Raw genomic sequence first — 27835 nt, forward strand, 5'->3', positions numbered from 1 at the left:
ACACATATGTTCTCCAAATACGGTGGTAATGTTTAGACGTTACTCCTTTCCTGGTCTGAATAAGAGTGGGAATGACCTCTTTATGAATACCCTTTCGGGCTAGGATCCGGTGCTCAACAGCCATGCTGTCAAACGTAGCCACGGTAAGTCTTGATACACACACGGCCCCTGCTGTAGCAGGTCCTCGCAAAGAGGAGGAGGCCGAGGATCTTCTATGAGCAACTCCTGAAGATCTGGATACCAAGCCCTCCTTGGCCAGTCTAGGACAATGAGGATCGCTCGAACTCTTGTTCTTCTTATGAGCTTGAGAACTTTCGGTATTAGTGGAAGTGGAGGGAAGACATACACCGACCGAAACACCCACTGGGTCACTAGTGCATCCACTGCTATTGCTTGAGGGTCTCTCGACCTGGAACAATATCTCTGAAGCTTCTTGTTGAGATGAGATGCCATCATGTCTACTTGAGGTATTCTCCAAAGACTTGTCACCTCTGCGAAGACTTCTTGATGGAGGCCCCACTCTCCTGAATAGAGATCGTGTCTGCTGAGGAAGTCTGCTTCCCAGTTGTCCACTCCCGGAATGAAAATTGCCGACAGAGCTCTTGCATGTCTTTCTGCCCAGAGGAGGATCTTTGTCACCTCTGCCATTGCCGCTCTGCTTTTCGTTCCGCCCTGACGATTTATGTATGCGACTGCTGTTACATTGTCTGACTGGATCAGCATGGGTTGATCTTGAAGAAGATGCCCAGCTTGTAGAAGGCCGTTGTAAATGGCTCTCAATTCCAGAACGTTTATGTGGTCAGGTTTCCTGACTTGACCATTTTCCTTGGAAACTTTTTCCCTGTGTGACTGCTCCCCAGCCTCGGATACTTGCATCTGTGGTTACCATGACTCAGTCCTGAATCCCGAACCTGCGTCCCTCTAATAGGTAAGAACTGTGTAGCCACCACAGGGGTGAAATCCTGGCTTTGAAGGACAGGACTATCTTCTGGTGCATGTGTAGGTGGGATCCGGACCACTTGTCCAACAGGTCCCACTGGAATACTCTGGCATGGAATCAGCCAAACTGTATGGCCTCGTAGGCCGCTACCATCTTTCCCAACAACCGAATGCATTGATGGACCGACACTCTTGTTGGTTTCAAAACCTATTTAACCATTCTTTGGATTTCCAGAGCCTTTTCCACTAGAAGAAATACCCTCTGTACTTCTGTGTCCAGTATCATCCCCAGACAAGACAATCTTGTCGTTGGTTCCAACTGTGACTTCGGAAAATTCATGATCCAACCGTGTTGTTGGAGTACTGACAGAGAGAGTGCAATGCTCTGTACCAACCGTTCCCTGGATCTCGCTTTTATCAGGAGATCGTCTAGGTAAAGAATTATATTGACTCCTTGTTGACGAAGGAGGACCATCATCTCTGCCATCACCTTGGTGAATACCATCGGTGCCTTGGAGAGTCCGAACGGTAACATCTGGAACTGGTAATGGCAATCCTGTACTGTGAATCTCAGATAAGCTTGATGAGGAGGATAAATGGGAACATGCAAGTAAGCATCTTTTATGTCTACTGACACCATGAAGTCCCCTTCCTCCAGACTGGAAATCACTGCTCTCAGAGATTCCATCTTGAACTTGAATCTTTTCAGATAGAGATTCAGAGATTTCAGGTTTAAAATCGGTCTGACCGAGCTGTCCGGTTTCGGCACTACGAAGAGGCTTGAATAAAACCCTTCTCCCTTCTGTGACATGGGTACTAGGACAATGACGTGATCCTGACATAATTTTTGAATTGCAGCCGTTATTACTTCTCTGTATGAAAAAGAAGCTGGTAAGGTTGATTTGAAAAATTGGCATGGGGGGACGTCTTGAAACTCCAGTTTGTATCCATGGGACACTACTTGCAAGACCCATGGGTCCAGGCCAGATTGAACCCAGATCTGACTGAAAAGTTTCAGACGTGCTCACACCCGAGCGGACTCCCGCGCGGGAGTCCCAGCGTCATGCTGCAGACTTGACAGAAGCAGGGGTTGATTTCTGCTCCTGCGTTCCTGGAGACACTGTGGGCTTTTTTTCCTCTTCCCCTCCCTCTACCTGCAAAGAAAGGGGAACCTTTACCCTTTTTGTACTTGTTGGGCCGAAAAGGACTGCATCTGAGAGTGATGCGTCTTTTTTGTCAGTGCCGGAGCATAAGGCAAGAATGTCGACTTACCTACGGTAGCCGCAGAGAACAAAGCATCCAGCCCATCTCCAAACAATGCCTCACTTTTATACGGGAGAGCCTCCATATTTCTTTTGGAATCCGCGTCAGCATTCCATTGATGAATCCACAACGCCCTCCGAGCTGAGACTGCCATAGTAGCGGCTTTTGAACCCAAAAGGCCAATATCTTCCATGGCTTCTAACATGTACGCAGCAGCGTCTTTAATATGACCTAAAGTTAGGAGTATCTCATCTCTATCTAACGTGTCAATTTCAGACAATAAGTTGACCATTTTTCGATAGCCCTACTCACCCATGCACAAGCAATGGTGGGCCTGATTAGCGTACCATTGGCCACATAAATAGATTTTAACGTAGTCTCTAACTTGCGGTCTGCCGGCTCCTTTAGTGAAGCCGTCCCAGGTGCCGGGAGAATCACCTTTTTAGTTAAACGTGACAGGGCACTGTCTAGAACTGGGGGTGATTCCCATCTTCTCCTGTCCTCTGCCGGGAAAGGATAAGCAACCTGAATTCTTTTGGGAACTTGACATTTCTTTTCAGGGTTTGCCCAATTTCCTCAAAGAGGGCATTTAGCTCGTGAGACAGAGGGAAAGTTACACTTAATTTCTTCTCCTTATAAAAATAAACCTTCTCCTGAGGTAAAGGAGGGGCTTGCGTAACCTCTAAGACCTCTTTTATAGCAACAATCATGTATTGAATTCTTTTTGCCAATCTAGGATCTATTTCCCTGGACTCACTAGTGTCGACACAGGAATTAGAGTCCGTGTCGGTATCAGTTTGTACTATTTGTGCAAACGGCCTCTTATGTGACCCAGAGATATTTCCTGTGGGTGACAAGGCAGAGTTATTAAAAATCACATCTTCCACTGATTTTCTCCAGTTTTCTGCATGATACTCAGACTTATCTAATCTCTTACTGATATGATTTACACTATCACGTAATTCTTTGACCCATTCAGGCTCTTGGTGTGCCGGCAGCACCACCACATTACAACTCTGTGTCCCTAAAATGGCTCCCACAGGGAAGAGCTCCCTGCCTCAGACATGTCACACACGTGCACAACCACACGACAGACACTCCGGGACTTATAGGGGACATACCCACAGTAAAATCTGTCAGAAGGACACAGATAGGATTTGCCAGTTCACAACCCAGCGCCAGTGTTAAGATTTCTGTGTAACACAAATTGCCCACAGAACAGTAGCGCTTTTATAATGTTAAACACACAATATATATCACCAAATTACACTGTGCCCCCCCTGTTTTGCACCATGATACTTGTTTCAGAAGTGGAGGAGGACCAGCTTTCTTCTCTGCAGTCTGCAAGGAGATAAAATGGCGCTGAGTAGTGTGCTGGCTTTCTGAGGAGGAAGCCCCACCCCCGTAATGGCGCGTTTCCCCTCATAGATTACAATAATAATTTTTATACTGGCGGGGGTAGGACTGTGCCTCCGCAACTTATGTCCCCTTTTCAGCCAGTTATATTAGGTCTCATGCTGCCCAGGGCGCCCCCCCTCCCGCGCCCTGCTGTGCCTGTGTTTGATGGGCAGCATGGCGCGCAGCATTCCCGCCCGCCGCGCAGTACCTTTCCAGCCATCACAATGAAGATATTCTTCTCTACTCACCTGTCTTCTGACTTCTGGCTCTGCAAGGGGGGTGACGGCAGGCTGTGGGAGTAAGCACATAGCCGCAGCTAGCATTTAGTACCCTTCAGAAGCTAATGTCCTGTCAGCCAGAAGCAGAGCCATGGAACTATTTAGGAAGTTGATTCCTACTTCTGCCCCCTAATTCCCACGAAGCAGGAAGACTGTTGCCAGCAGTCCTCCCTGAAAATAAAAAAAAACTAACATTAAAGTCTTTCAGAGAAACTCAGTAGCACTCCCCTGGAGTGCATCCAGTCTGCCTGGGCACATTTTCTAAACTGAGGTCTGGAGGAGGGGCATAGAGGGAGGAGCCAGTTCACACCCTTGAAAAGTCTTAAAGTGCCCATGGCTTCTGCGGAACCGTCTATACCCCATGATACTGAAGTGGACCCCAGCATCCTCTAGGACGTATGAGAAAGTATGACTGCAGTTTTTAAAAAGTTGTTATAGTTTTTAAAAGTTTCCACATGTCAAGATTTTTCCTGTATTTCATATTCTTATTTTCCTAAAATAAACTCCCTAGAAAATGTTAAATGTCTTATACAGATGTGTCCTCCCTCATACACTATTGCTGCAGTTGCGCCACACATCCCTTCTCAGTGCGCCAGATCCCCTACCACTCTACTTACTGAGCATCTTTATTGCTTGAATGTGCATCCTAATCACAGTGCGATGCAACTAAAAATGCTTCATGAGACTACACTGATTAATTTGATATGCGATATATCTGAGCTTCAATCTGTATATGAAGTGCTACGATGCAGCTGCTGTGGCTTTTTTTTCACACCAAGTTCCATTTTGCTTTGTATGCAGATTCAGAGTCAGTTACACACAGATATACATATGAAACATCAAATAATGAGCAGTCTCATTAAGTGGTGTTATCTCATCACCTCTCTTTTAAGATAAACATTCAAGTGAAAAAAATTGCGAAAAAGACACTACAGTACTTCACTTGGCAGGGCTCACTCGCGCCAGACATCTTATGCAGCATTGCATATTGAGGTTAGGAGTAGGGAGACACAACTCTAGCTACAAAATGCAGCATAAAGATCCACACAGAAAAAAGTAATGCAGTAGAAACATACAGTAGCTGTTCCACAAAATAAAGTTAAACCATGCACCAAAAATAAGAGCAACCGGAAGCACATTTTGCATGTGATTGAAATACTGTCACATGAAGATAATTGCAACAAACGGTCATGTAGAGCACTTTATTTTTCAGATAGAAAAATGGGTCATTCAATTATGCTAATGTGAAACCCATTTATAGTTCAGTAAATAGAAAATATAACATATTTGTTAACCTGTTAACACAAATGCTTGCTGAAGTAGGAGCAAAGTAGGAGCAAAGTAGCAAAACACAAAAAAAAGATAACAGTGCACAATACAATATTAAGTATTTTTAATACTGCAGTTTCAAAAAACATTATGTATGCCTGAACTCTCCTGTGCCTTAAGTAGGAATGTCATATACATGTCCGAATCTGTAAACTACATTTTCACCTAATATACAGTATATGTCTTTATGTACTAACAAATTAACATGTTTAACTAACAAATCTACTTTTCAGTCAATGTATTAACATACTGCTCCATTTCACTATCAGCAGCGGTCATAAATTTCATAAAGTTTTGTTGCTCGGCTACTGATGCAGGTCTTACAGAAACACACTTGAATACGTTTCTTTTCTTGTCATAGTTTCCCATTGTTCTAACAACTCGACCTCTGATTAGTCTTGGTAAGTCACGATCCTAAGCAAAAACAGATTCATGCATATAAACATAATAAAAAAGGTTTGTGGTATGCCAGCACAAAACAGATGATGCTTTTTATGACCCCCAATCGCAGAAGTTAACAAAACAGAATGAACAGATTAACTGAATGCTACACGGTCATCTAGAGAGGGGTTGCAGAATTAAGGTTCCGTTCCTGTTCTGGAGTTCCAGGGGCTGCACTGTGTACCTGTTTTCCACCATTTTGTGGTTTGTGCTACAGACTCGTCTGGAAACCAGGGCTGGTTGACGTTTTGGAGGGGGTATGAGAAGGAAGATTAATGAGAAGCCACAATCACTGACATTGTTCACCACGTTAGGTGGCAATGCAGCTTTTAGTGGCTGATTGTTAGTCTAAACCTGGTTAATAGAGTTCCTGTAATATTTATGGGTGGTTTACACAGGAATAACGTTACGCCAAGGACTATGTGAGCCGATTTGTAGCCTGAATTACACTTATTCCTTGGTACTGCATTTTCCTGGTTTGCCCAGAAATAGCATAGAAAAACAATGACAAAGCCACAATATTTATTCCACAACTATACTTCATTCATATTTCAATGAAGAATGTATGTTTGTTTTAGGCCTGACTTAGAGCCGAGTGCAAAGCGGCCACAGCTGTGGATTCATTGTGTGCTTTAAAATAGCAGCATATTGTCACCCATATTCAGTCAGCCCCATCTATGCAGTCGCACCACCCATAAACATTTGCTTGTTGAAGCAGCCATCATAACTATTAGCACCAGCCCTATCTTGGATGCAAAATATCCTTCTGAAATTGCAGCATTTGACAGCTAATAATTCTTGGCTGTGGAAAACTCATTGTGTCTATGTAATTACTAAGCATGCGCTCACCTCTGAATATGTTTTAATTCCGTCTACACACCCCTGGGAAGCCAATTGCAAATGCTATGGTGCCACCCAGTTAAACCCATTTAACTGCAAGCAGAGATTCGGCTGACTTCCATGCGACTCCTGAAGAGGCTTGAGTCACTATAATTTTTATGAAGTGTATTCATTCAGGGCACACCCATTAATCGTACAGCAGTAGGGGACAGTTATTTGTGCTGCTTTATTTTATAAAATATAGAAATGTCCAATAGGGTCTAGATGGACCAATCTATTAGTAAACTGTTAAAAAAAAAAAAAAAAAGAGAAAAAAAGTAATAGTGTTCATCATTCAAGGGGTGGAGAATAAGTGCAGTACAATCATTGCGTCCTGGGAGAACAGGACGGCAGAATCGTGCACAAGGAACATAAGCCCCCATTCCCCTGTTGGGGATCACTGGCTTACTGGTAAGACCTAGCTGTATCTGTCATTCCAGTACACACGCCATTATCAGCAACAACAATCTTTCATTTATTTTTCCACAAACCCTTTATCCAAAGTTACTTTCCATATTACTCTTTGAAGTGAAGTCAGCTTCCTACACATCCCACTCAAATCCTTCCATGAATACTTACAATTCCACACATAAACACTTAATAAAAACTCGACACTGTCTTCTTGGACATCCATCTATTCTCAACAAATCACTCTTTCATAACCTCTTGCACCAGCCATATCCCATGTAATCTCATCCATAGAAATCCTCTCTACTTATTTTGCATACCACTTTTACTTTCTTCCCTATATTCTCCATCTACTTTGAGCTCAAAAAATATTATCTGAAACTTTTCACAACCTTCATCCTTGGCTTAAAGTTATTCTTACATCTAACAAACCTAATTTCCGCAAACTTCTCATTATACTATTTACACACCTCAAAGGCTTTTGCTTTTTATAATAAGATTTTACTTACCGATAAATCTATTTCTCATAGTCCGTAGTGGATGCTGGGGACTCCGTCAGGACCATGGGGAATAGCGGCTCCGCAGGAGACAGGGCACAAAAGCAAGCTTTTAGGATCACATGGTGTGTACTGGCTCCTCCCCCTATGACCCTCCTCCAAGCCTCAGTTAGGTACTGTGCCCGGACGAGCGTACACAATAAGGAAGGATCTTGAATCCCGGGTAAGACTCATACCAGCCACACCAATCACACCGTACAACTTGTGATTTGAACCCAGTTAACAGTATGATAACAATGAAGTAGCCTCTAAAAAAGATGGCTCACAACAATAATAACCCGATTTTTTTGTAACAATAACTATGTACAAGTAATGCAGACAATCCGCACTTGGGATGGGCGCCCAGCATCCACTACGGACTATGAGAAATAGATTTATCGGTAAGTAAAATCTTATTTTCTCTAACGTCCTAGTGGATGCTGGGGACTCCGTCAGGACCATGGGGATTATACCAAAGCTCCCAAACGGGCGGGAGAGTGCGGATGACTCTGCAGCACCGAATGAGAGAACTCCAGGTCCTCCTCAGCCAGGGTATCAAATTTGTAGAATTTAGCAAACGTGTTTGCCCCTGACCAAGTAGCTGCTCGGCAAAGTTGTAAAGCCGAGACCCCTCGGGCAGCCGCCCAAGATGAGCCCACCTTCCTTGTGGAATGGGCATTTACAGATTTTGGCTGTGGCAGGCCTGCCACAGAATGTGCAAGCTGAATTGTACTACAAATCCAACGAGCAATAGTCTGCTTAGAAGCAGGAGCACCCAGCTTTTTGGGTGCCTACAATATAAACAGCAAGTCAGACTTTCTGACTCCAGCCGTCCTGGAATTATATATATATATCTATATTTTCAGGGCCCTGACAACGTCTAGCAACTTGGAGTCCTCCAAGTCCCTAGTAGCCGCAGGCACCACAATAGGTTGTTTCAGGTGAAACGCTGACACCACCTTAGGAAGAAACTGGGGACGAGTCCGCTGTTCTGCCCTGTCCGAATGGAAAATCAAATATGGGCTTTTGTAAGACAAAGCCGCCAATTTTGACAATCGCCTGGCCGAGGCCAGGGCCAACAGCATGGTCACTTTCCATGTGAGATATTTCAAATCCACAGATTTGAGTGGTTCAAACCAATATGATTTGAGGAATCCCAACACTACGTTGAGATCCCACGGTGCCACTGGAGGCACACAAGGGCTGTATATGCAATACTCCCTTGACAAACGTCTGGACTTCAGGAACTGAAGCCAATTCTTTCTGGAAGAAAATCTATATGGCCGAAACTTGAACCTTAATGGACCCCAATTTGAGGCTCATAGACACTCCTGTTTGCAGGAAGTGCAGAAATCGACCTAGTTGAAATTTTTTTCGTGGGGCCTTCCTGGCCTCACCCACGCAACATATTTTTACCACATGTGGTGATAACGTTGTGCGGTCACCTCCTTCCTGGCTTTGACCAGGGTAGGTATGACCTCTTCCGGAATGCCTTTTCCCTTAGGATCCGGCGTTCAAAACCGCCATGCCGTCAAACGCAGTCGCGGTAAGTCTTGGAACAGACAAGGTCCCTGCTGGAGCAGGTCCTTTCTTAAAGGCCGATGCCACGGTTCCTCTTGGAACAGACATGGTACTTGCTGAAAGCAAATCCCTTCTTAGCTCCCGAGGCCATTAGTCCTCTGTGAGCATCTCTTGAAGTTCCGGTTACCAAGTCCCTCTTGGCCAATCCGGAGCCACGAGTATAGTTCTTACTCCTCTATGTCTTATAATTCTCAATACCTTGGTTATGAGAAGCAGAGGAGGGAACACATACACCGACTGTTACACCCACGGTGTTACCAGGACGTCCACAGCTATCGCCTGAAGGTCTCGTGACCTGGCGCAATACCTGTCCCATTTTTTGTTCGGGCGGGACGCCATCATGTCCACCTTTGGTCTTTCCCAACGGTTCACAATCATGCGGAAAACTTCCCGATGAAGTTCCCACTCTCCCGGGTGGAGGTCGTGCCTGCTGAGGAAGTCTGCTTCCCAGTCGTCCACTCCCGGAATGAACACTGCTGACAGTGCTATCACATGATTTTCCGCCTAGCGAAAAATCCTTGCAGTTCTGCCACTGCCCTCCTGCTTCTTGTGCCGCCCTTTCTGTTTACGTGGGCGACTGCCGTGATGTTATCCCACTGGATCAATACCGGCTGACCTTGAAGCAGAGGTCTTGCTAAGCTTAGAGCATTATAAATTTGCTCTTAGCTCCAGTATATTTATGTGGAGAGAATTCTCCAGACTTGATCACACTCCTTGTGTGACTGCTCCCCAGCCTCTCAGGCTGGCCTCCGTGGTCACGAGCATCCAATCCTGAATGCCGAATCTGCGGCCCTCTAGAAGATGAGCACTCTGTAATCACCACAGGAGAGACACCCTTGTCCTTGGATATAGGGTTATCCGCTGATGCATCTGAAGATGCGATCCGGACCATTTGTCCAGCAGATCCCACTGAAGAGTTCTTGCGTGAAATCTGCCGAATGGAAGCGCTTCGTAATAAGCCACCATTTTTACCAGGACTCTTGTGCAATGATGCACTGACACTTTTCCTGGTTTTAGGAGGATCCCGATTAGCTCGGATAACTCCCTGGCTTTCTCCTCTGGGAGAAACACCTTTTCCTGGACTGTGTCCAGAATCATCCCTAGGACCAGCAGACGTGTCGTCGGAACAACTGCGGTTTTGGAATATTTAGAATCCACCCGTGCTGTCGTAGAACTACTTGAGATAGTGCTACTCCGACCTCCAACTGTTCTCTGGACCTTGTTCTTATCAGGAGGTCGTCCATTTTCTTTGAAGACGAATCCTCCTTTCGGTCATTACCTTGGTAAGGACCCGGGGTGCCTTGGACAATCCAACGGCATCGTCTTGAAACTGATAGTGACAGTTCTGTACCACGAACCTGAGGTACCCTTGGTGAGAAAAAGCAAATTTTGGGACATGGAGGTAAGCATCCCTGATGTCCCGGGACATTTGCTATCACTGCTCTGAGTGACTCCATCTGGATTTGAAGCCTTGTAAGTGTTCAAATTTTTCAGATTTAGAATAGGTCTCACCTAGCCTTCAGTACCACCATATAGTGTGGAGTAATACCCCTTTCCTTGTTGTCGGAGGAGTAATTTTATTATCACCTGCTGGGAATACAGCTTGTGAATTGTTTTCAATACTGCCTCCCTGTCGGAGGGAGACATTGGTACAGCAGACTACAGGAACCTGCGAGGGGGGAAACCTCTCGACATTCCAATCTGTACCCCTTGGATACTACTTGTAGGATCCAGGGGTCCTGTACGGTCCCAGCGTCATGCTGAGAACTTGGTAGAAGCGGTGGAGGGCTTCTGTTCCTGGGAATGGGCTGCCTGCTGCAGTCTTCTTCCCTTTCCTCTATCCCTGGGCAGATATGACTCTTATAGGGACGAAAGGACTGAGGCTGAAAAGACGGTGTCTTTTTCTGCAGAGATGTGACTTAGGGTAAAAAACGGTGGATTTTCCAGCAGTTGCCCTGGCCACCAGGTCCCATGGACCGACCCCAAATAACTCCTCCCCTTTATACGGCAATACATCTTTGTGCCGTTTGGAATCTGCATCACCTGACCACTGTCGTGTCCATAAACATCTTCTTGCAGATATGGACATCGCATTTACTCTTGATGCCAGAGTGCAAATATCCCTCTGCGCATCTCGCATATATAGAAATGCATCCTTTAAATGCTCTATAGTCAATAAAATACTGTCCCTGTCAAAGGTATCAATATTTTTAGTCAGGGAATCCGACCAAGCCACCTCAGCTCTGCACATCCAGGCTGAGGCGATCGCTGGTCGCAGTATAACACCAGCATGTGTGTGTATACTTTTTAGGATATTTTTCAGCCTCCTATCAGCTGGCTCCTTAAGTACGGCCCTATCCGTAGATGGTACCGCCACTTGTTCTGATAAGCGTGTGAGCGCCTTATCCACCCTGAGGGGTGTTTCCCACCGCGCCTTAACTTCTGGCGGGAAAGGGTATACCGCCAATAATTTTCTATCGGGGGAAACCCACGCATCATCACACACTTCATTTAATTTATCTGATTCAGGAAAAAATAAGAATTTACTTACCGATAATTCTATTTCTCGTAGTCCGTAGTGGATGCTGGGGACTCCGTCAGGACCATGGGGAATAGCGGGCTCCGCAGGAGACAGGGCACATCTAAAAAAGCTTTTAGGTCACATGGTGTGTACTGGCTCCTCCCCCTATGACCCTCCTCCAAGCCTCAGTTAGGTACTGTGCCCGGACGAGCGTACACAATAAGGAAGGATCTTGAATCCCGGGTAAGACTCATACCAGCCACACCAATCACACCGTACCACTTGTGATCTGAACCCAGTTAACAGTATGATAACAAAACGAAGTAGCCTCTGAAAAAGATGGCTCACAACAAGAATAACCCGATTTTTGTAACAATAACTATGTACAAGCATTGCAGACAAACCGCACTTGGGATGGGCGCCCAGCATCCACTACGGACTACGAGAAATAGAATTATCGGTAAGTAAATTCTTATTTTCTCTAACGTCCTAGTGGATGCTGGGGACTCCGTCAGGACCATGGGGATTATACCAAAGCTCCCAAACGGGCGGGAGAGTGCGGATGACTCTGCAGCACCGAATGAGAGAACTCCAGGTCCTCCTTAGCCAGAGTATCAAATTTGTAAAATTTTACAAACGTGTTCTCCCCTGACCACGTAGCTGCTCGGCAAAGTTGTAATGCCGAGACCCCTTGGGCAGCCGCCCAAGATGCGCCCACTTTCCTAGTGGAGTTGGCCTTTACAGATTTAGGCTGTGGCACGCCTGCCACAGAATGTGCAAGTTGGATTGTGCTACAGATCCAACGTGCAATCGTCTGTTTAGACGCAGGAGCACCCATCTTGTTGGGTGCCATACAATATAAACAGCAAGTCAGACTTTCTGACTCCAGCCGTCCTAAACTATATATATATATATATATATATATATATATATATATTTTAGGGTCCTGACAACGTCTAGTAACTTGGAGTCCTCCAAGTCCCTAGAAGCCGCAGGCACCATAATAGGTTGTTTCAGGTGAAAAACCTGACACCCCCTTAGGAAGAAAACTGGAGACGAGTCCCAGTTCTGTCCTGTCCGAATGGAAAATTAAATATGGGCTTTTGCAAGACAAAGCCGCCCATTCTGACAAAGGCCTGGCCGAGGCCAGGACCAACAGCATGGTCACTGTCCATGTGAGATATTGGTCAACAGCATGTTCACTTTCCATGTGATATATTTCAAATCCACAGATTTGAGCGGTTCAAACCAATATGATTTTAAGGAATCCCAACACTATGTTGAGATCCCACGGTGCCACTAGAGGCACAAAAAGGGGTGTATATGCAATACTCCCTTGACAATCTGGACTTCAGGAACTGAAGTCAATTCTTTTCGGAAGAAATTCTACAGGGCCGAAACTTAAAACCTTAAAGAACCCCAATTTTAGGCTCAAAACACTCCTGTTTTCAGGAAGTGTAGAAATCGACCTAGTTGAATTTTCTTCGTGGGGCCTTCCTGGCCTCACCCACGCAACATATTTTCACCACATGTGGTGATGACGTTGTGCGATCACCTCCTTCCTGGCTTTGACCAGGGTAGGTATGACCTCTTATGGAATGCCTTTTTCCTTCAGGATCCGGCATTCAACCGCCATGCCGTCAAACGCAGCCGCGGTAAGTCTTGGAATAGACATGGTACCTGCTGAAGCAAGTCCCTTCTTAGCTCCCCAGGCCCTTAGTCCTCTGTGAGCATCTCTTGAAGTTCCGGGTACCAAGTCCCTCTTGGCCAATCCGGAGTCACGAGTATAGTTCATACTCCTCTATGTCTTGTAATTCTCAATACCTTGGTTATGAGAAGCAGAGGAGGGAACACATACACCGACTGTTACACCCACGGTGTTACCAGGACATCCACAGCTATCGCCTGAAGGTCTCATGACCTGGCGCAATACCTGTCCCGTTTTTTGTTCGGGCGGGACGCCATCATTTCTACCTTTGGTCTTTGCCAATGGCTCACAATCATGCGGAAAAACTTCCCTATGAAGTTCCCACTCTCCCAGGTGGAGGTCATGCCTGCTGAGGAAGTCTGCTTCCCAGTCGTCCACTCCCGGAGAGAACACTGCTGACAGTGCTATCACATGATTTTCCGCCTAGCGAAAAATCCTTGCAGTGTTTTCACTGCCCTCCAGCTTCTTGTGTCGCCCTTTCTGTTTACGTGGGCGACTGCCGTGATGTTATCCCACTGGATCAATACCGGCTGACCTTGAAGCAGAGGTCTTGCTAAGTTTAGAGCCTTATAATTTCACTCTTAGCTCCATCTATGTGGAGAGAATTCTCCAGACTTGATCACACTTTCCTGGAAATTTTTTTCCCTGTGTGACTGCTCCCCAGCCTCTCAGGCTGGCCTCCGTGGTTACCAGCATCCAATCCTGAATGCTGAATCTGTGGCCCTCTAGAAGATGAGCACTCTGTAATCACCACAGGAGAGACACCCTTGTCCTTGGATATAGGGTTATCCGCTGATGCATCTGAAGATGCGATCCGGACCATTTGTCCAGCAGATCCCACTGAAGAGTTCTTGCGTGAAATCTGCCGAATGGAATTGCTTCGTAATAAGCCACCATTTTTACCAGGACTCTTGTGCAATGATGCACTGACACTTTTCCTGGTTTTAGGAGGATCCCGATTAGCTCGGATAACTCCCTGGTTTTCTCCTCTGGGAGAAACACCTTTTTCTGGACTGTGTCCAGAATCATCCCTAGGAACAGTAGACGTGTCCTCGGAAAAGCTACGATTTTGGAATATTTAGAATCCACTCGTGCTGTCGTAGAACTATTAAAGATAGTGCTACTCCGACCTCCAACTGTTCTCTGGACCTTGCCCTTATCAGGAAAGCGTCCAAGTTTCTTTTAAGAAGAATCATCATTTCGGCCATTACCTTGGTAAAGACCCGGGGCGCCGTGGACAATCCAAACGGCAGCGTCTGAACTGATAGTGACAGTTCTGTACCACGAACCTGAAGTACCCTTGGTGAGAAGGGCAAATTTGGACATGTAGGTAAATGTCCCTGATATCCAGTGACACCATCTCGTCCCCTTCTTCCTGGTTCGCTATCACTGCTCTGAGTGACTCCATCTTGATTTGAACGCTTGTATGTAAGTGTTCAAATATTCCAGATCTCACCGAGCCGTTTGGCTTCAGTACCACAATATAGTGTGGAATAATACCCCCTCCCTTGTTGTAGGAGGGGTACTTTGATTATCACCTGCTGGGAATACAGCCTGTGAATTGTTTCCAATACTGCCTCCCTGTCGGAGGTAGACGTTGGTAAAACAGACTTCCGGAACTTGTGAGGAGGAGACGTCTCGAATTTCCAATGTACACCTGGGATACTACATGTAGGATCCAGGAGTCCCCTTGCGAGTGAGCCCACTGCGTGCTGAAACTCTTGAGATGACCCCCTACCGCACCTGAGTCCACTTGTACTGCCCCAGCGTCATGCTGCGGACTTGGCAGAAGCTGTGAAGGGCTTCTGTTCCTGGGAGTGGGCTGCTTGCTGCAGTCTTCTTCCCTTTTCTCTACCCCTGGGCAGATATGACTGGCCTTTGCCCGCCTGCCCGTATGGGGACGAAAGGACTGAGACTGAAAAGACTGTGTCCTTTTCTGCTGAGATGTGACTCGGGGAACAAAAGGTGGATTTTTCAGCTGTCGCCATGGCCACCAGGTCCGATGGACCGCCCCTTTATACGGCAATACTTCCATGTGCCGTCTGGAATCTGCCTCACCTGACCACTGTCGTGTCTTCGTCTGGCAGATATGGACATCACATTTACTCTTGATGCCAGAATGCAAATATCCCTCTGCGCATCACGCATATATAGAAATGCATCCTTAAAATGCTCTATAGACAATAAAATCTTGTCCCTGTCAAGGGTATCAAAATTTTCAGTCAGGAAATCCGACCAAGCCCCCTCAGCGCTGCACATCCAGTCTGAGGCGATTGCTGGTCGTAGTATAACACCAGTATGTGTGTATATACTTCTTAGGCTATTTTTCAGCTTCCTATCAGCTGGCTCCTTGAGGGCGGCCGTATCTGGAGACGGTAACGCCACTTGTTTTTATAAGCGTGTGAGCGCCTTATCCACCCTAAGGTGCGTTTCCCAACTCGCCCTTACTTCTGGCGGGAAAGGGTATACCGCCCATAACTTTCTATCGGAGGAACCCCACGTATCATCACACACTTCATTTAATTTATCTGATTTAGGCAAAACTACAAGTAGTTTATTCACACCCTACAAAATACCCTTATTTGTGGTACTTGTAGTATCAGAAATATGTAACACCTCCTTCATGCCCTTAACATGTAACGTGTGGCCCTAAAGGAAAATACGTTTGTTTCTTCACCGTCGACACTGGAGTCAGTGTCCCTGAGGTAAATGGGCGTTTTTACAAGCCCCTGGCGGTGTCTGAGACGCCTGGACAGGTACTAATTTGTTTGCCGGTCGTCTCATGTCGTCAACCGGCTCGCAGCGTGTTGACATGATCACGTACTTCCACAAGTAAGCCATCCATTCCGGTGTCGACTCCCTAGAGAGAGTGACATCACCATTACAGGCAATTTGCTCCGCCTCCTCACCAACATTTTCCTCATACATGTCGACACACACGTACCGACATACAGCACACACACAGGGAATGCTCTGATAGAGGACAGGACCCACTAGCCCTTTGGGGAGACAGAGGGAGAGTTTGCCAGCACACACCAAAATGCTATAATTATACAGGGACAACCTTTATAAAAGTGTTCCTCCCTTATAGCATTTAATATATATTTATATCGCCAAATTAGTGCCCCCCCTCTCTGTTTTAACCCTGTTTCTGTAGTGCAGTGCAGGGGAGAGCATGGGAGCCTTCCCCTCAGCCTTTCTGTGAGGGAAAATGGCGCTGTGTGCTGAGGAGAATAAGCTCCGCCCCTTTTTCGGCGGGTTTTTTCTCCCGGTTTTTAAGAACTGGCCTGGGTTAAAATACACACATATAGCCTTAATGGCTATATGTGATGTATTTATTTTGCCAATAAGGTACTTATATTGCTGCCCAGGGCGCCCCCAGCAGCGCCCTGCACCCTCCGTGACTAGGTCAGTGAGCCGTGTGACAACAATGGCGCACAGCTGCAGTGCTGTGCACTACCTTCATGAAGACTGTGAAGTCTTCTGCCGCCTGTTTCCGGACCTCCGTTCTGCCGTCTTCTTCAGCGTCTGTAAGGGGGATCGGCGGCGCGGCTCCGGGACGAACCCCAGGCTGACCTGTGTTCCGACTCCCTCTGGAGCTCAGTGTCCAGTAGCCTAAGATCCCAATCCATCCTGCACGCAGGTGAGTTGGAGATCTCTCCCCTAAGTCCCTCGTTGCAGTGATCCTGTTGCCAGCAGGAATCACTGAATGAAACCTAAAAAAAAAAAACTTTTCTAAACAGCTCTTTAAGAGAGCCACCTAGATTGCACCCTTCTCGGACGGGCACAAAAACCTAACTGAGGCTTGGAGGAGGGTCATAGGGGGAGGAGCCAGTACACACCATGTGACCTAAAAGCTTTTTTAGATGTGCCCTGTCTCCTGCGGAGCCCGCTATTCCCCATGGTCCTGACGGAGTCCCCAGCATCCACTAGGACGTTAGAGAAACTACAGGTAGTTTTTTCACCTCACACATAATACCCTTTTTTGTGGTACTTGGAGTATCAGAAATATGTAACACCTCCTTCATTGCCCTTAACGTGTGGCCCTAAAAGAAAATACGTTTGTTTCTTCACCGTCGACACTGAAATCAGTGTCCGTGTCTGGGTCTGTGTCGACCGACTGAGGTAAATGGGCATTTTACAGCCCCTGACGGTGTTTGAGACGCCTGGACAGATACTAATTTGTTCACCGGCCCTCTCATGTCGTCAACCGGCTTGCAGCGTGTTGACATTGTCACGTAATTTCCATAAATAAGCCATCCATTCCGGTGTCGACTCCCTAGAGAGTGACATCACCATTACAGGCAATTTGCTCCGCCTCCTCACCAATATTTTCCTCATACATGTCGACACACACGTACCGACATACAGCACACACATAGGGAATGCTCTGATAGAGGACAGGACCCACTAGCCCTTTGGGGAGACAGAGGGAGAGTTTGCCAGCACACACCAAAACGCTATAATTATCCAGGGACAACCTTTATATAAGTGTTCCTCCCTTATAGCATTTTAATATATATACATATCGCCAAATCAGTGCCCCCCCCTCTCTGTTTTAACCCTGTTTCTGTAGTGCAGTGCAGGGGAGAGCATGGGAGCCTTCCCACCAGCCTTTCTGTGAGGGAAAATGGCGCTGTGTGCTGAGGAGAATAGGCCCCGCCCCCTTTTCGGCGGGCTTCTTCTCCGGAGTTTTAGATATCTGGCAGGGGTTAAATACATCCATATAGCCTCAAGGGCTATATGTGATGTATTTTTCGCCATACAGGTATTATACATTGCTGCCCAGGGCGCCCCCCCCCAGCGCCCTGCACCCTCCGTGACCGCTGTGTGAAGTGTGCTGACAACAATGGCGCACAGCTGCAGTGCTGTGCGCTACCTGATGAAGACTGAGAGTCTTCTGCCGCCTGGTTCCGGACCTCTTCATCTTCAGCGTCTGCAAGGGGGGTCGGCGGCGCGGCTCCGGGACGAACCCCAGGGCGAGCCTTGTGTTCCGACTCCCTCTGGAGCTATGTCCAGTAGCCTAAGAATCCAATCCATCCTGCACGCAGGTGAGTTGAAAATCTCTCCCCTAAGTCCCTCGATGCAGTGAGCCTGTTGCCAGCAGGACTCACTGAAAATAAAGAACCTAAAAACTTTTTCTAAGTAACTCTTTAAGAGAGCCACCTAGATTGCACCCTTCTCGGCCGGGCACAAAAACCTAACTGAGGCTTGGAGGAGGGTCATAGGGGGAGGAGCCAGTACACACCATGTGATCCTAAAAGCTTGCTTTTGTGCCCTGTCTCCTGCGGAGCCGCTATTCCCCATGGTCCTGACGGAGTCCCCAGCATCCACTAGGACGTTAGAGAAAATAACATTTTAAAAACACTCAACATCTACCCAGCCATATACCTTTACTATACATGCAGCCTTTCTCCCTCTCTCGATCAATCTCAACACTTGTGCCACATAATTTAAATTCAGATACACCTGCACATTGAGAAAATCCAGTCCTCATTTACCTTCTCTTTCATTCTTACTTCAAATGCTCCATCTTGCAACCCCACTAAAATAAAATTCTTTAACATTTCTTCAACACTAACATACTGAAAGAACACATTTGTAACATACAAAAACTAAGTTGGCAACTCAATCAACTTAACTATCAATCTTTACCAATCATCATCATTTTCCTCAAACCCTTAAAAGGAAACCATTCTTTTTTTAACTCACTCCAGCTATCCATGTTCATCAAATCCTCTTCAAAAACATTTCCTAACACTTTTATCCCCCCATCTACCATCAAATTCTATGTTTCTCTTCACAGCACATACAAGGGATCTGTTACACATAGAAACAATCAGCGACAAAGGACACCCGTCTCACTTCAGAGCTTCTCAACTCAAATGGGCATTTCAGAAATCTTAATAGATATCTCATAATGCATACTAATACATTTTCATCTACAATGGAGGCGATTCCGCATGAGACAGGATAGGCATAGAAAGAGATAAATAACCAAAAAACAGACAATTTATGGGGATACCCCTAGATAATGTCACTCTATTGGTGCACCCTAAATCAAAGAGTAGAACTATTTAAGCACAAGTAGAGAAGAAGACTCTTTTGTGGGTGCACTCTTGAAAGTATTATAAGAAAGTCAGTATATAGTAAAGAATTAAAACATACACTTTATTTATTATCATCTAAAATAAAAGTATCCAATCGTTGGGGACAAACAGCATTTATAGTTTAAAAACATACGTCTGAGGTTTTAAGGTCATGTGTAATCACTTAAGATAGGTTCGTATATTGAACTATAGACCAAAGCCGCTAACCTGCAAACTATTAATTGGAAAAAGACCAAATGGTCAATGGTAAGGACTCACGAAAATGTCACATGTTGTCAAGCAGTATTTCACTGTCATATTAAGTAGAGTATATATCATAGAGACCGTGTACAATACTTAGATTAGAAGAAATAAATGAACAGTAATTCTGTCAGTGTTAGACATGGAGTTATGGACCAGATACTGTATCTGTTCTACTAAACTTGGTATTCCCAGGTGGTCTCCCATCCAAGTACTAACCAAGCCCAACACTGTTTAGCTTCCAAGGTTAGACGGTATTGGGTGTCTTCAGTGTGGTATGATAGTAGATTGTTATTGATGCAGCCACTCCTAGAATCACTGATGAGAGATCAATTTGAGAAGATCTTATTGTAAGAGAAATAGTAGGAATGAACAAAATGTCAATGTCAATGTTAGGCAGAGGTAGTATAAAGATTCTGAGTACTATACACTGGTATTACCACTCCGGATCACTGGTGAACGTCCATGAAAAGAGGTAACATTGACGTGATTGTGCTTAATGGATGATAAGTGTATATATATATATATATATATATATAAATGCAGGAATGGTTGTGCAATCAATGTCCTTAAATCTCCTGATTTTTAGTCCACAATTCAATCGATGCAAGTGCTGGCACTTCAATAAACAGCGTAACCACAGCTGTACTGTTCCAATGTGCACTAAAAAAGAGTGAAGGTGCACTCAATGAGCAGGTATAACAGGTAATTTAATACAATGATAAAAGCTCACATACATCTCAGTTTAAAACAGCCGGCTCACGAACACGTGGCCGGGAAGGACAGCTCTGAGCGATCGGAGTTTGTTGCTGAGTCCATGAGCATACACGCTGAGGAGACCATTTGCTGATTGAGCGGCAGAGAACGATTCACCAGTTGCTATCCGGAGGCACTTTGGATTTGTTCGTGAGCCGGCTGTTTTAAACTGAGATGTATGTGAGCTTTTATCATTGTATTAAATTACCTGTTATACCTGCTCATTGAGTGCGCCTTCACTCTTTTTTTAAATAAGAATTTACTTACCGATAATTCTATTTCTCGGAGTCCGTAGTGGATGCTGGGGTTCCTGAAAGGACCATGGGGAATAGCGGCTCCGCAGGAGACAGGGCACAAAAGTAAAGCTTTTACAGGTCAGGTGGTGTGTACTGGCTCCTCCCCCTATGACCCTCCTCCAGACTCCAGTTAGGTACTGTGCCCGGACGAGCGTACACAATAAGGGAGGATTTTGAATCCCGGGTAAGACTCATACCAGCCACACCAATCACACCGTACAACTTGTGATCTAAACCCAGTTAACAGTATGATAACAGAGGAGCCTCTGAAAGATGGCTTCCTAAACAATAACCCGAATTAGTTAACAATAACTATGTACAAGTATTGCAGATAATCCGCACTTGGGATGGGCGCCCAGCATCCACTACGGACTCCGAGAAATAGAATTATCGGTAAGTAAATTCTTATTTTCTCTATCGTCCTAAGTGGATGCTGGGGTTCCTGAAAGGACCATGGGGATTATACCAAAGCTCCCAAACGGGCGGGAGAGTGCGGATGACTCTGCAGCACCGAATGAGAGAACTCCAGGTCCTCCTTTGCCAGGGTATCAAATTTGTAAAAATTTACAAACGTGTTCTCCCCTGACCACGTAGCTGCTCGGCAGAGTTGTAATGCCGAGACCCCTCGGGCAGGCGCCCAAGATGAGCCCACCTTCCTTGCGGAATGGGCCTTAACAGATTTAGGCTGTGGCAGGCCTGCCACAGAATGTACAAGTTGAATTTTGTTACAAATCCAACGAGCAATCGACTGCTTAGAAGCAGGTGCACCCAACTTGTTGGGTGCATACAGTATAAACAGCGAGTCAGATTTTCTGACTCCAGCCGTCCTTTAAATGTATATTTTTAAGGCTCTGACAACGTCCAACAACTTGGAGTCCTTCAAGTCGTCTGTAGCCGCAGGCACTACAATAGGCTGGTTCAGGTGAAACGCTGATACCACCTTAGGGAGAAAATGCGGACGCGTCCGCCGCTCTGCCCTATGTCGAATGGAAAATTAAATAAGGGCTTTTATAAAACAAAGCCGCCAGTTCAGATACTCTCCCGGCCGAAGCCAGGGCCAGTAACATAGTCACTTTCCATGTGAGATATTTCAAATCCACATTCTTTAGTGGTTCAAACCAATTGGATTTGAGGAAATCTAAAACTACATTTAGATCCCACGGTGCCACCTTAGGCACCACAGGAGGCTGTATATGCAGTACTCCTTTGATAAAAATCTGGACCTCAGGGACTGAGGCCAATTCTTTTTGGAAGAATATTGATATGGCCGAAATTTGAACCTTAATAGATCCCAATTTGAGACCCATAGACAATCCTGATTGCAGGAAATGTAGGAAAACGACCCAGTTGAAATTCCTCCATCGGAGCACTCCGCTGCTCGCACCACGCAACATATTTTCGCCAAATACGGCGATAATGCTTCGCGGTGACTTCCTTCCTTGCCTTTATCAAGGTAGGAATGACTTCTTCCGGAATGCCTTTTCCTTTTAGGATCTGGCATTCAAACGCCATGCCGTCAAACGCAGCCGCGGTAAGTCTTGAAAAAGACAAGGACCCTGCTGAAGCAGGTCCCTTCTCAGAAGTAGAGGCCACGGATCGTCCGTGACCATCTCTTGAAGTTCCGGGTACCAAGTCCTTCTTGGCCAATCCGGAGCCACTAGTCTTACTCCTCTTTGCCGTATAATCCTCAATACCTTTGGTATGAGAGGCAGAGGAGGAAACACATATACCGACTGGTACACCCAAGGTGTTACCAGCGCGTCCACAGCTATTGCCTGCGGATCTCTTGACCTGGCGCAATATCTGTCCAGTGTTTTGTTGAGGCGAGACGCCATCATGTCCACCATTGGTTTTACCCAACGGTTTAATAGCATGTGGAAAACTTCTGGATGAAGTCCCCACTCTCCCGGGTGAAGGTCGTGTCTGCTGAGGAAGTCTGCTTCCCAGTTGTCCACGCCCGGGATGAATACTGCTGACAGTGCTATCACGTGATTCTCCGCCCAGCGAAGGATCCTGGCAGCTTCTGCCATTGCCCTCCTGCTTCTTGTGCCGCCCTGTCTGTTTACATGGGCGACTGCCGTGATGTTGTCCGACTGGATCAACACCGGTCTTCCTTGAAGCAGAGGTTCCGCCTGGCTTAGAGCATTGTAGATTGCTCTTAGTTCCAGAATGCTTATGTGAAGAGACTTTTTCAGGCTCGACCACACTCCCTGGAAATTTCTTCCCTGTGTGACTGCTCCCCAGCCTCTCAGGCTGGCATCCGTGGTCACCAGGATCCAATCCTGCATGCCGAATCTGCGGCCCTCCAATAGATGAGCCTCCTGCAACCACCACAGAAGGGATACCCTTGTCCTCGGCGACAGGGTTATCCGCAGGTGCATCTGAAGATGCGACCCTGACCATTTGTCCAACAGATCCCTTTGCATGGAATCTGCCGAAAGGGATTGCTTCGTAAGAAGCTACCATTTTTTCCCAGGACTCTTGTGCATTGATGTACAGACACCTTTCCTGGTTTTAGGAGGTTCCTGACCAGGTCAGATAACTCCTTGGCTTTTTCTTCGGGAAGAAAAACCTTTTTCTGAACTGTGTCCAGAATCATCCCCAGGAACAGCAGACGAGTTGTCGGCATTAATTGGGATTTTGGAATATTCAGAATCCATCCGTGCTGCTTTAGCACCTCTTGAGATAGTGCTAAACCCATCTCTAGCTGTTCTCTGGACCTTGCCCTTATTAGGAGATCGTCCAAGTATGGGATAATTAATACGCCTTTTCTTCGAAGAAGAAATATTATCTCGGCCATTACCTTTGTAAAGACCCGAGGTGCCGTGGACAAACCAAACGGCAGCGTCTGAAACTGATAGTGACAGTTTTGTACAACGAACCTGAGGTACCCCTGGTGTGAGGGGTAATTGGAACGTGGAGATACGCATCCTTGATGTCCAAGGATACCATAAAGTCCCCTTCTTCCAGGTTCGCTATCACTGCTCTGAGTGACTCCATCTTGAACTTGAACTTCTTTATGTACAGGTTCAAGGACTTCAGATTTAGAATAGGCCTTACCGAGCCATCCGGCTTCGGTACCACAAAAAGAGTGGAATAATACCCCTTCCCTTGTTGTAGAAGAGGTACCTTGACTATCACCTGCTGAGAATACAGCTTGTGAATGGCTTCCAAAACCGTCTCCCTTTCTGAGGGGGACGTTGGTAAAGCAGACTTCAGGAAACGGCGAGGTGGCTCTGTCTCTAATTTCAACCTGTACCCCTGAGATATTATCTGCAGGATCCAGGGATTTACCTGCGAGTGAGCCCACTGCGCGCTGTAATTCTTGAGACGACCGCCTACCGCCCCCGAGTCCGCTTGCGAAGCCCCAGCGTCATGCTGAGGCTTTTGTAGAAGCCGGGGAGGGCTTCTGTTCCTGGGAAGGAGCTGCCTGTTGCTGTCTCTTCCCTCGTCCTCTGCCTCGTGGCAGATATGAATAGCCCTTTGCTCTCTTATTTTTAAAGGAACGAAAGGGCTGCGGTTGAAAGGTCGGTGCCTTTTTCTGTTGGGGAGTGACTTGAGGTAGAAAGGTGGATTTCCCGGCCGTAGCCGTGGCCACCAAATCCGATAGACCGACCCCAAATAACTCCTCTACGCATCGCCTGTCCACTGTCGTGTCCATAAAGCTCTTCTGGCCGAAATGGACATAGCACTTACCCGTGATGCCAGTGTGCAGATATCTCCCTGTGCATCACGCATATAAAGAAATGCATCCTTTATTTGTTCTAACGACAGTAAAATATTGTCCCTGTCCAGGGTATCAATATTTTCGATCAGGGACTCTGACCAAACTACCCCAGCACTGCACATCCAGGCAGTCGCAATAGCTGGTCGTAGTATAACACCTGCATGTGTGTATATACCTTTTTGGATATTTTCCATCCTCCTATCTGATGGATCTTTAAGTGCGGCCGTCTCAGGAGAGGGTAACGCCACTTGTTTTGATAAGCGTGTTAGCGCTTTGTCCACCCTAGGAGGTGTTTCCCAGCGCTCCCTAACCTCTGGCGGGAAAGGGTATAAAGCCAATAACTTCTTTGAAATTAGCAGTTTTTTATCGGGGCACCCCACGCTTCATCACACACGTCATTTAATTCTTCTGATTCGGTAAAAACTACTGGTAGTTTTTTCACACCCCACATAATACCCTGTTTAGTGGTACCCGTAGTATCAGCTAAATGTAACATCTCCTTTATTGCCAAAATCATATAACGTGTGGCCCTACTGGAAAATACGGTTGATTCGTCACCTTCACCACCGGAATCAGTGCCTGTGTCTGGGTCTGTGTCGACCGACTGAGGCAAGGGGCGTTTTACAGCCCCTGACGGTGTTTGAGGCGCCTGGACAGGCACTAATTGAGTGTCCGGCCGCCTCATGTCGGCAAACGACTGCTTAAGCGAGTTGACGCTATCCCGTAATTCCACAAATAAAGGCATCCATTCTGGTGTCGACCCCCTAGGAGGTGACATCCTCATATTTGGCAATTGCTCCGCCTCCACACCAATAACGTCCTCATACATGTCGACACACACGTACCGACACACAGCAGACACACAGGGAATGCTCTATACGAAGACAGGACCCACTAGCCCTTTGGGGAGACAGAGGGAGAGTCTGCCAGCACACACCAAAAAGCGCTATATATGACAGGGATAGCCTTATGATTAAGTGCTCCCTTATAGCTGCTTTTATATTAATATATATTGCCATTTATTTTGCCCCCCCTCTCTGTTATACCCTGTTTCTGTAGTGCAGTGCAGGGGAGAGACCTGGGAGCCTTCCTGACCAGCGGAGCTGTGACAGAAAATGGCGCCGTGTGCTGAGGAGATAGGCCCCGCCCCTTTTTCGGCGGGCTCGTCTCCCGCTATTTAGTACATTTAGGCAGGGGTAAATATCTCCATATAGCCTCTGGGGCTATATGTGAGGTATTTTTAGCCTTTTTAAAGGTTTTCATTTGCCTCCCAGGGCGCCCCCCTCCCAGCGCCCTGCACCCTCATTGACTGCCGTGTGAAGTGTGCTGAGAGGAAAATGGCGCACAGCTGCAGTGCTGTGCGCTACCTTAAGAAGACTGCAGGAGTCTTCAGCCGCCGATTCTGGACCTCTTCTTGCTTCAGCATCTGTGAGGGGGCCGGCGGCGTGGCTCCGGTGACCATCCAGGCTGTACCTGTGATCGTCCCTCTGGAGCTTCATGTCCAGTAGCCAAGAAGCCAATCCATCCTGCACGCAGGTGAGTTCACTTCTTCTCCCCTCTGTCCCTCGTTGCAGTGATCCTGTTGCCAGCAGGAATCACTGTAAAATAAAAAACCTAAGCTAAACTCTCTAAGCAGCTCTTTATGAGAGCCACCTAGAATTGCACCCTTCTCGGCCGGGCACAAAAATCTAACTGGAGTCTGGAGGAGGGTCATAGGGGGAGGAGCCAGTACACACCACCTGACCTGTAAAAGCTTTACTTTTGTGCCCTGTCTCCTGCGGAGCCGCTATTCCCCATGGTCCTTTCAGGAACCCCAGCATCCACTTAGGACGATAGAGAAATATATATATATATATATATATATATATACATACATACACACACACATTGATGGGCGGCACTCACGAGTCTTTAACAGAAGAATAACTCAGACGGACAGCGTCACAATGTTCAACGTTTCAGTCACTTTAAGACTTTTTTCAAGACTCGTGAGTGCCGCCCATCAATGTGTGTCTATGGTGGAGTTTGCAGCTTCAGGGAGGGCACCCGAGCGATATTTCCTTTGGTCAGTCATGTAAGTGCCGACTTAATTGTTTGATATATATATATAGCTATGCAGAGACTGGCACTCCTTAGGATCCAGGTTAAAGCAGTAAAGATGCCCAGGTGCCGAATGTAGTGGTTAATAGCAAAGTAGAAGAATGCGGCACTCAAAGGACTTCATTGAAGACAGCAAGCTGGTTCAGGAAAAAAGCTGACAGCGCAGCCTTGTAGGTCAACGTTTCATTTATTAACTAAATTTCGTCAGGACAAGATAACATAAGAAAAACAGTCTTACCTTAAATAGAACCCCACACAGACCATCATGCACGCTGTGTGTGCTTCCTGGACGGGGCTTGATGACGTCACCCCGGGGCGACGCACGCTCTCCAGCGCCGTTGCCATGGTTACCCGCCGGAGGCCAACACAGCGCTGTAGGTAACAGAACAGATAATCACCATAAAAACAGTGCATAAATCATAAAAACAAGTGTCAAAAGACTTGCAAATGGCCATGTGGCATAACATGAATTGTTATAAGAAAAACTGGTAATATCAACACAATAAGTAAATATGTAAATGACAAAAAGCACACGCCCAATGAGCAAGAAATATTTTAAAGTAGCATGAATGAAAAAATCATTATGTATCAGGCTGGCATATACACCGCCCTGATAACATTGATAACCATAGTTTATGATATAAGGAATTAACCCTCAGGTACAATATTCAAGTATAGGTTAAATTTACATGATTAAAGAAAACACCCCAAATTGTTGGATTCATTGAGGCCATACGGTGAAAGTGTGCGGAGCTCAAAAATCCAACGTGCTTCCCTGCGTAGCAACAGAGCACCCTGGTCACTTCCACGTAGATTGGCAGGGACATGGTCAATGACCTTGTGTCGTAGACTAGCCAATGTGTGTTTTGCTTCACGAAAGTGTCGGGCGACCGGCTGTTCTTGAGGGGTGCCCTCAAGGGCAGAGCATATGGCTTGACGGTGCAATGCCATCCTCTCCCTAAATTGCCGGATGGTCTTACCCACGTAAAGTAAGCCGTAAGGGCATTTGATGTAGTAAATGACAAAGGAGCTTTGACAAAATAAAACATGCTTGATGTTCATTTTGGCCCCAGAATGCGGGTGAGTAAAAGATGAGCCACATTCCATTTAATGACATGTCGTGCAACCTAGGCACTTATAACAGCCAGGCTGTCGTGTAAGGAATGTCCTGGGAGTTCTTGTGTCCATGTTGGAAATATCATTCTTAACAAGCCTGTCTCGAAGATTGCGGTTCCGTTTGTAACTTGGCATCAGCTTGCAGTTCTGGAAGAAAGATAAAGATGTTATGACCATCCCTAGCTAACATCTTTATGTTTGATATTGAC

General features: G+C 46.3%; 1 protein-coding gene and 1 pseudogene across 4 annotated transcripts in view; both read right to left on the reverse strand.

Moving 5' to 3' along the window:
- SPATA22 (spermatogenesis associated 22) overlaps positions 1 to 27835 on the reverse strand; it is a 576361-nt gene that overhangs the window by 138304 nt on the left and 410222 nt on the right. For 3 of the 4 annotated variants that reach the window (XM_063955813.1, XM_063955814.1, XM_063955811.1), the window contains one exon: positions 5257 to 5621. The exons of the other annotated variant lie outside the window; for it this stretch is intronic. In XM_063955813.1, coding sequence (XP_063811883.1) covers positions 5430 to 5621 — 192 coding nt within the window. In that variant the 3' untranslated portion in view covers positions 5257 to 5429. Of the gene's footprint in view, positions 1 to 5256; positions 5622 to 27835 lie in introns of those variants that run through there. 4 annotated transcript variants of the gene reach the window in all.
- Positions 19802 to 19920, reverse strand: LOC135051450 (5S ribosomal RNA; annotated as a pseudogene).

Source organism: Pseudophryne corroboree, chromosome 2, assembly GCF_028390025.1.
Source record: "Pseudophryne corroboree isolate aPseCor3 chromosome 2, aPseCor3.hap2, whole genome shotgun sequence".
NCBI lineage: Eukaryota > Metazoa > Chordata > Amphibia > Anura > Myobatrachidae > Pseudophryne > Pseudophryne corroboree.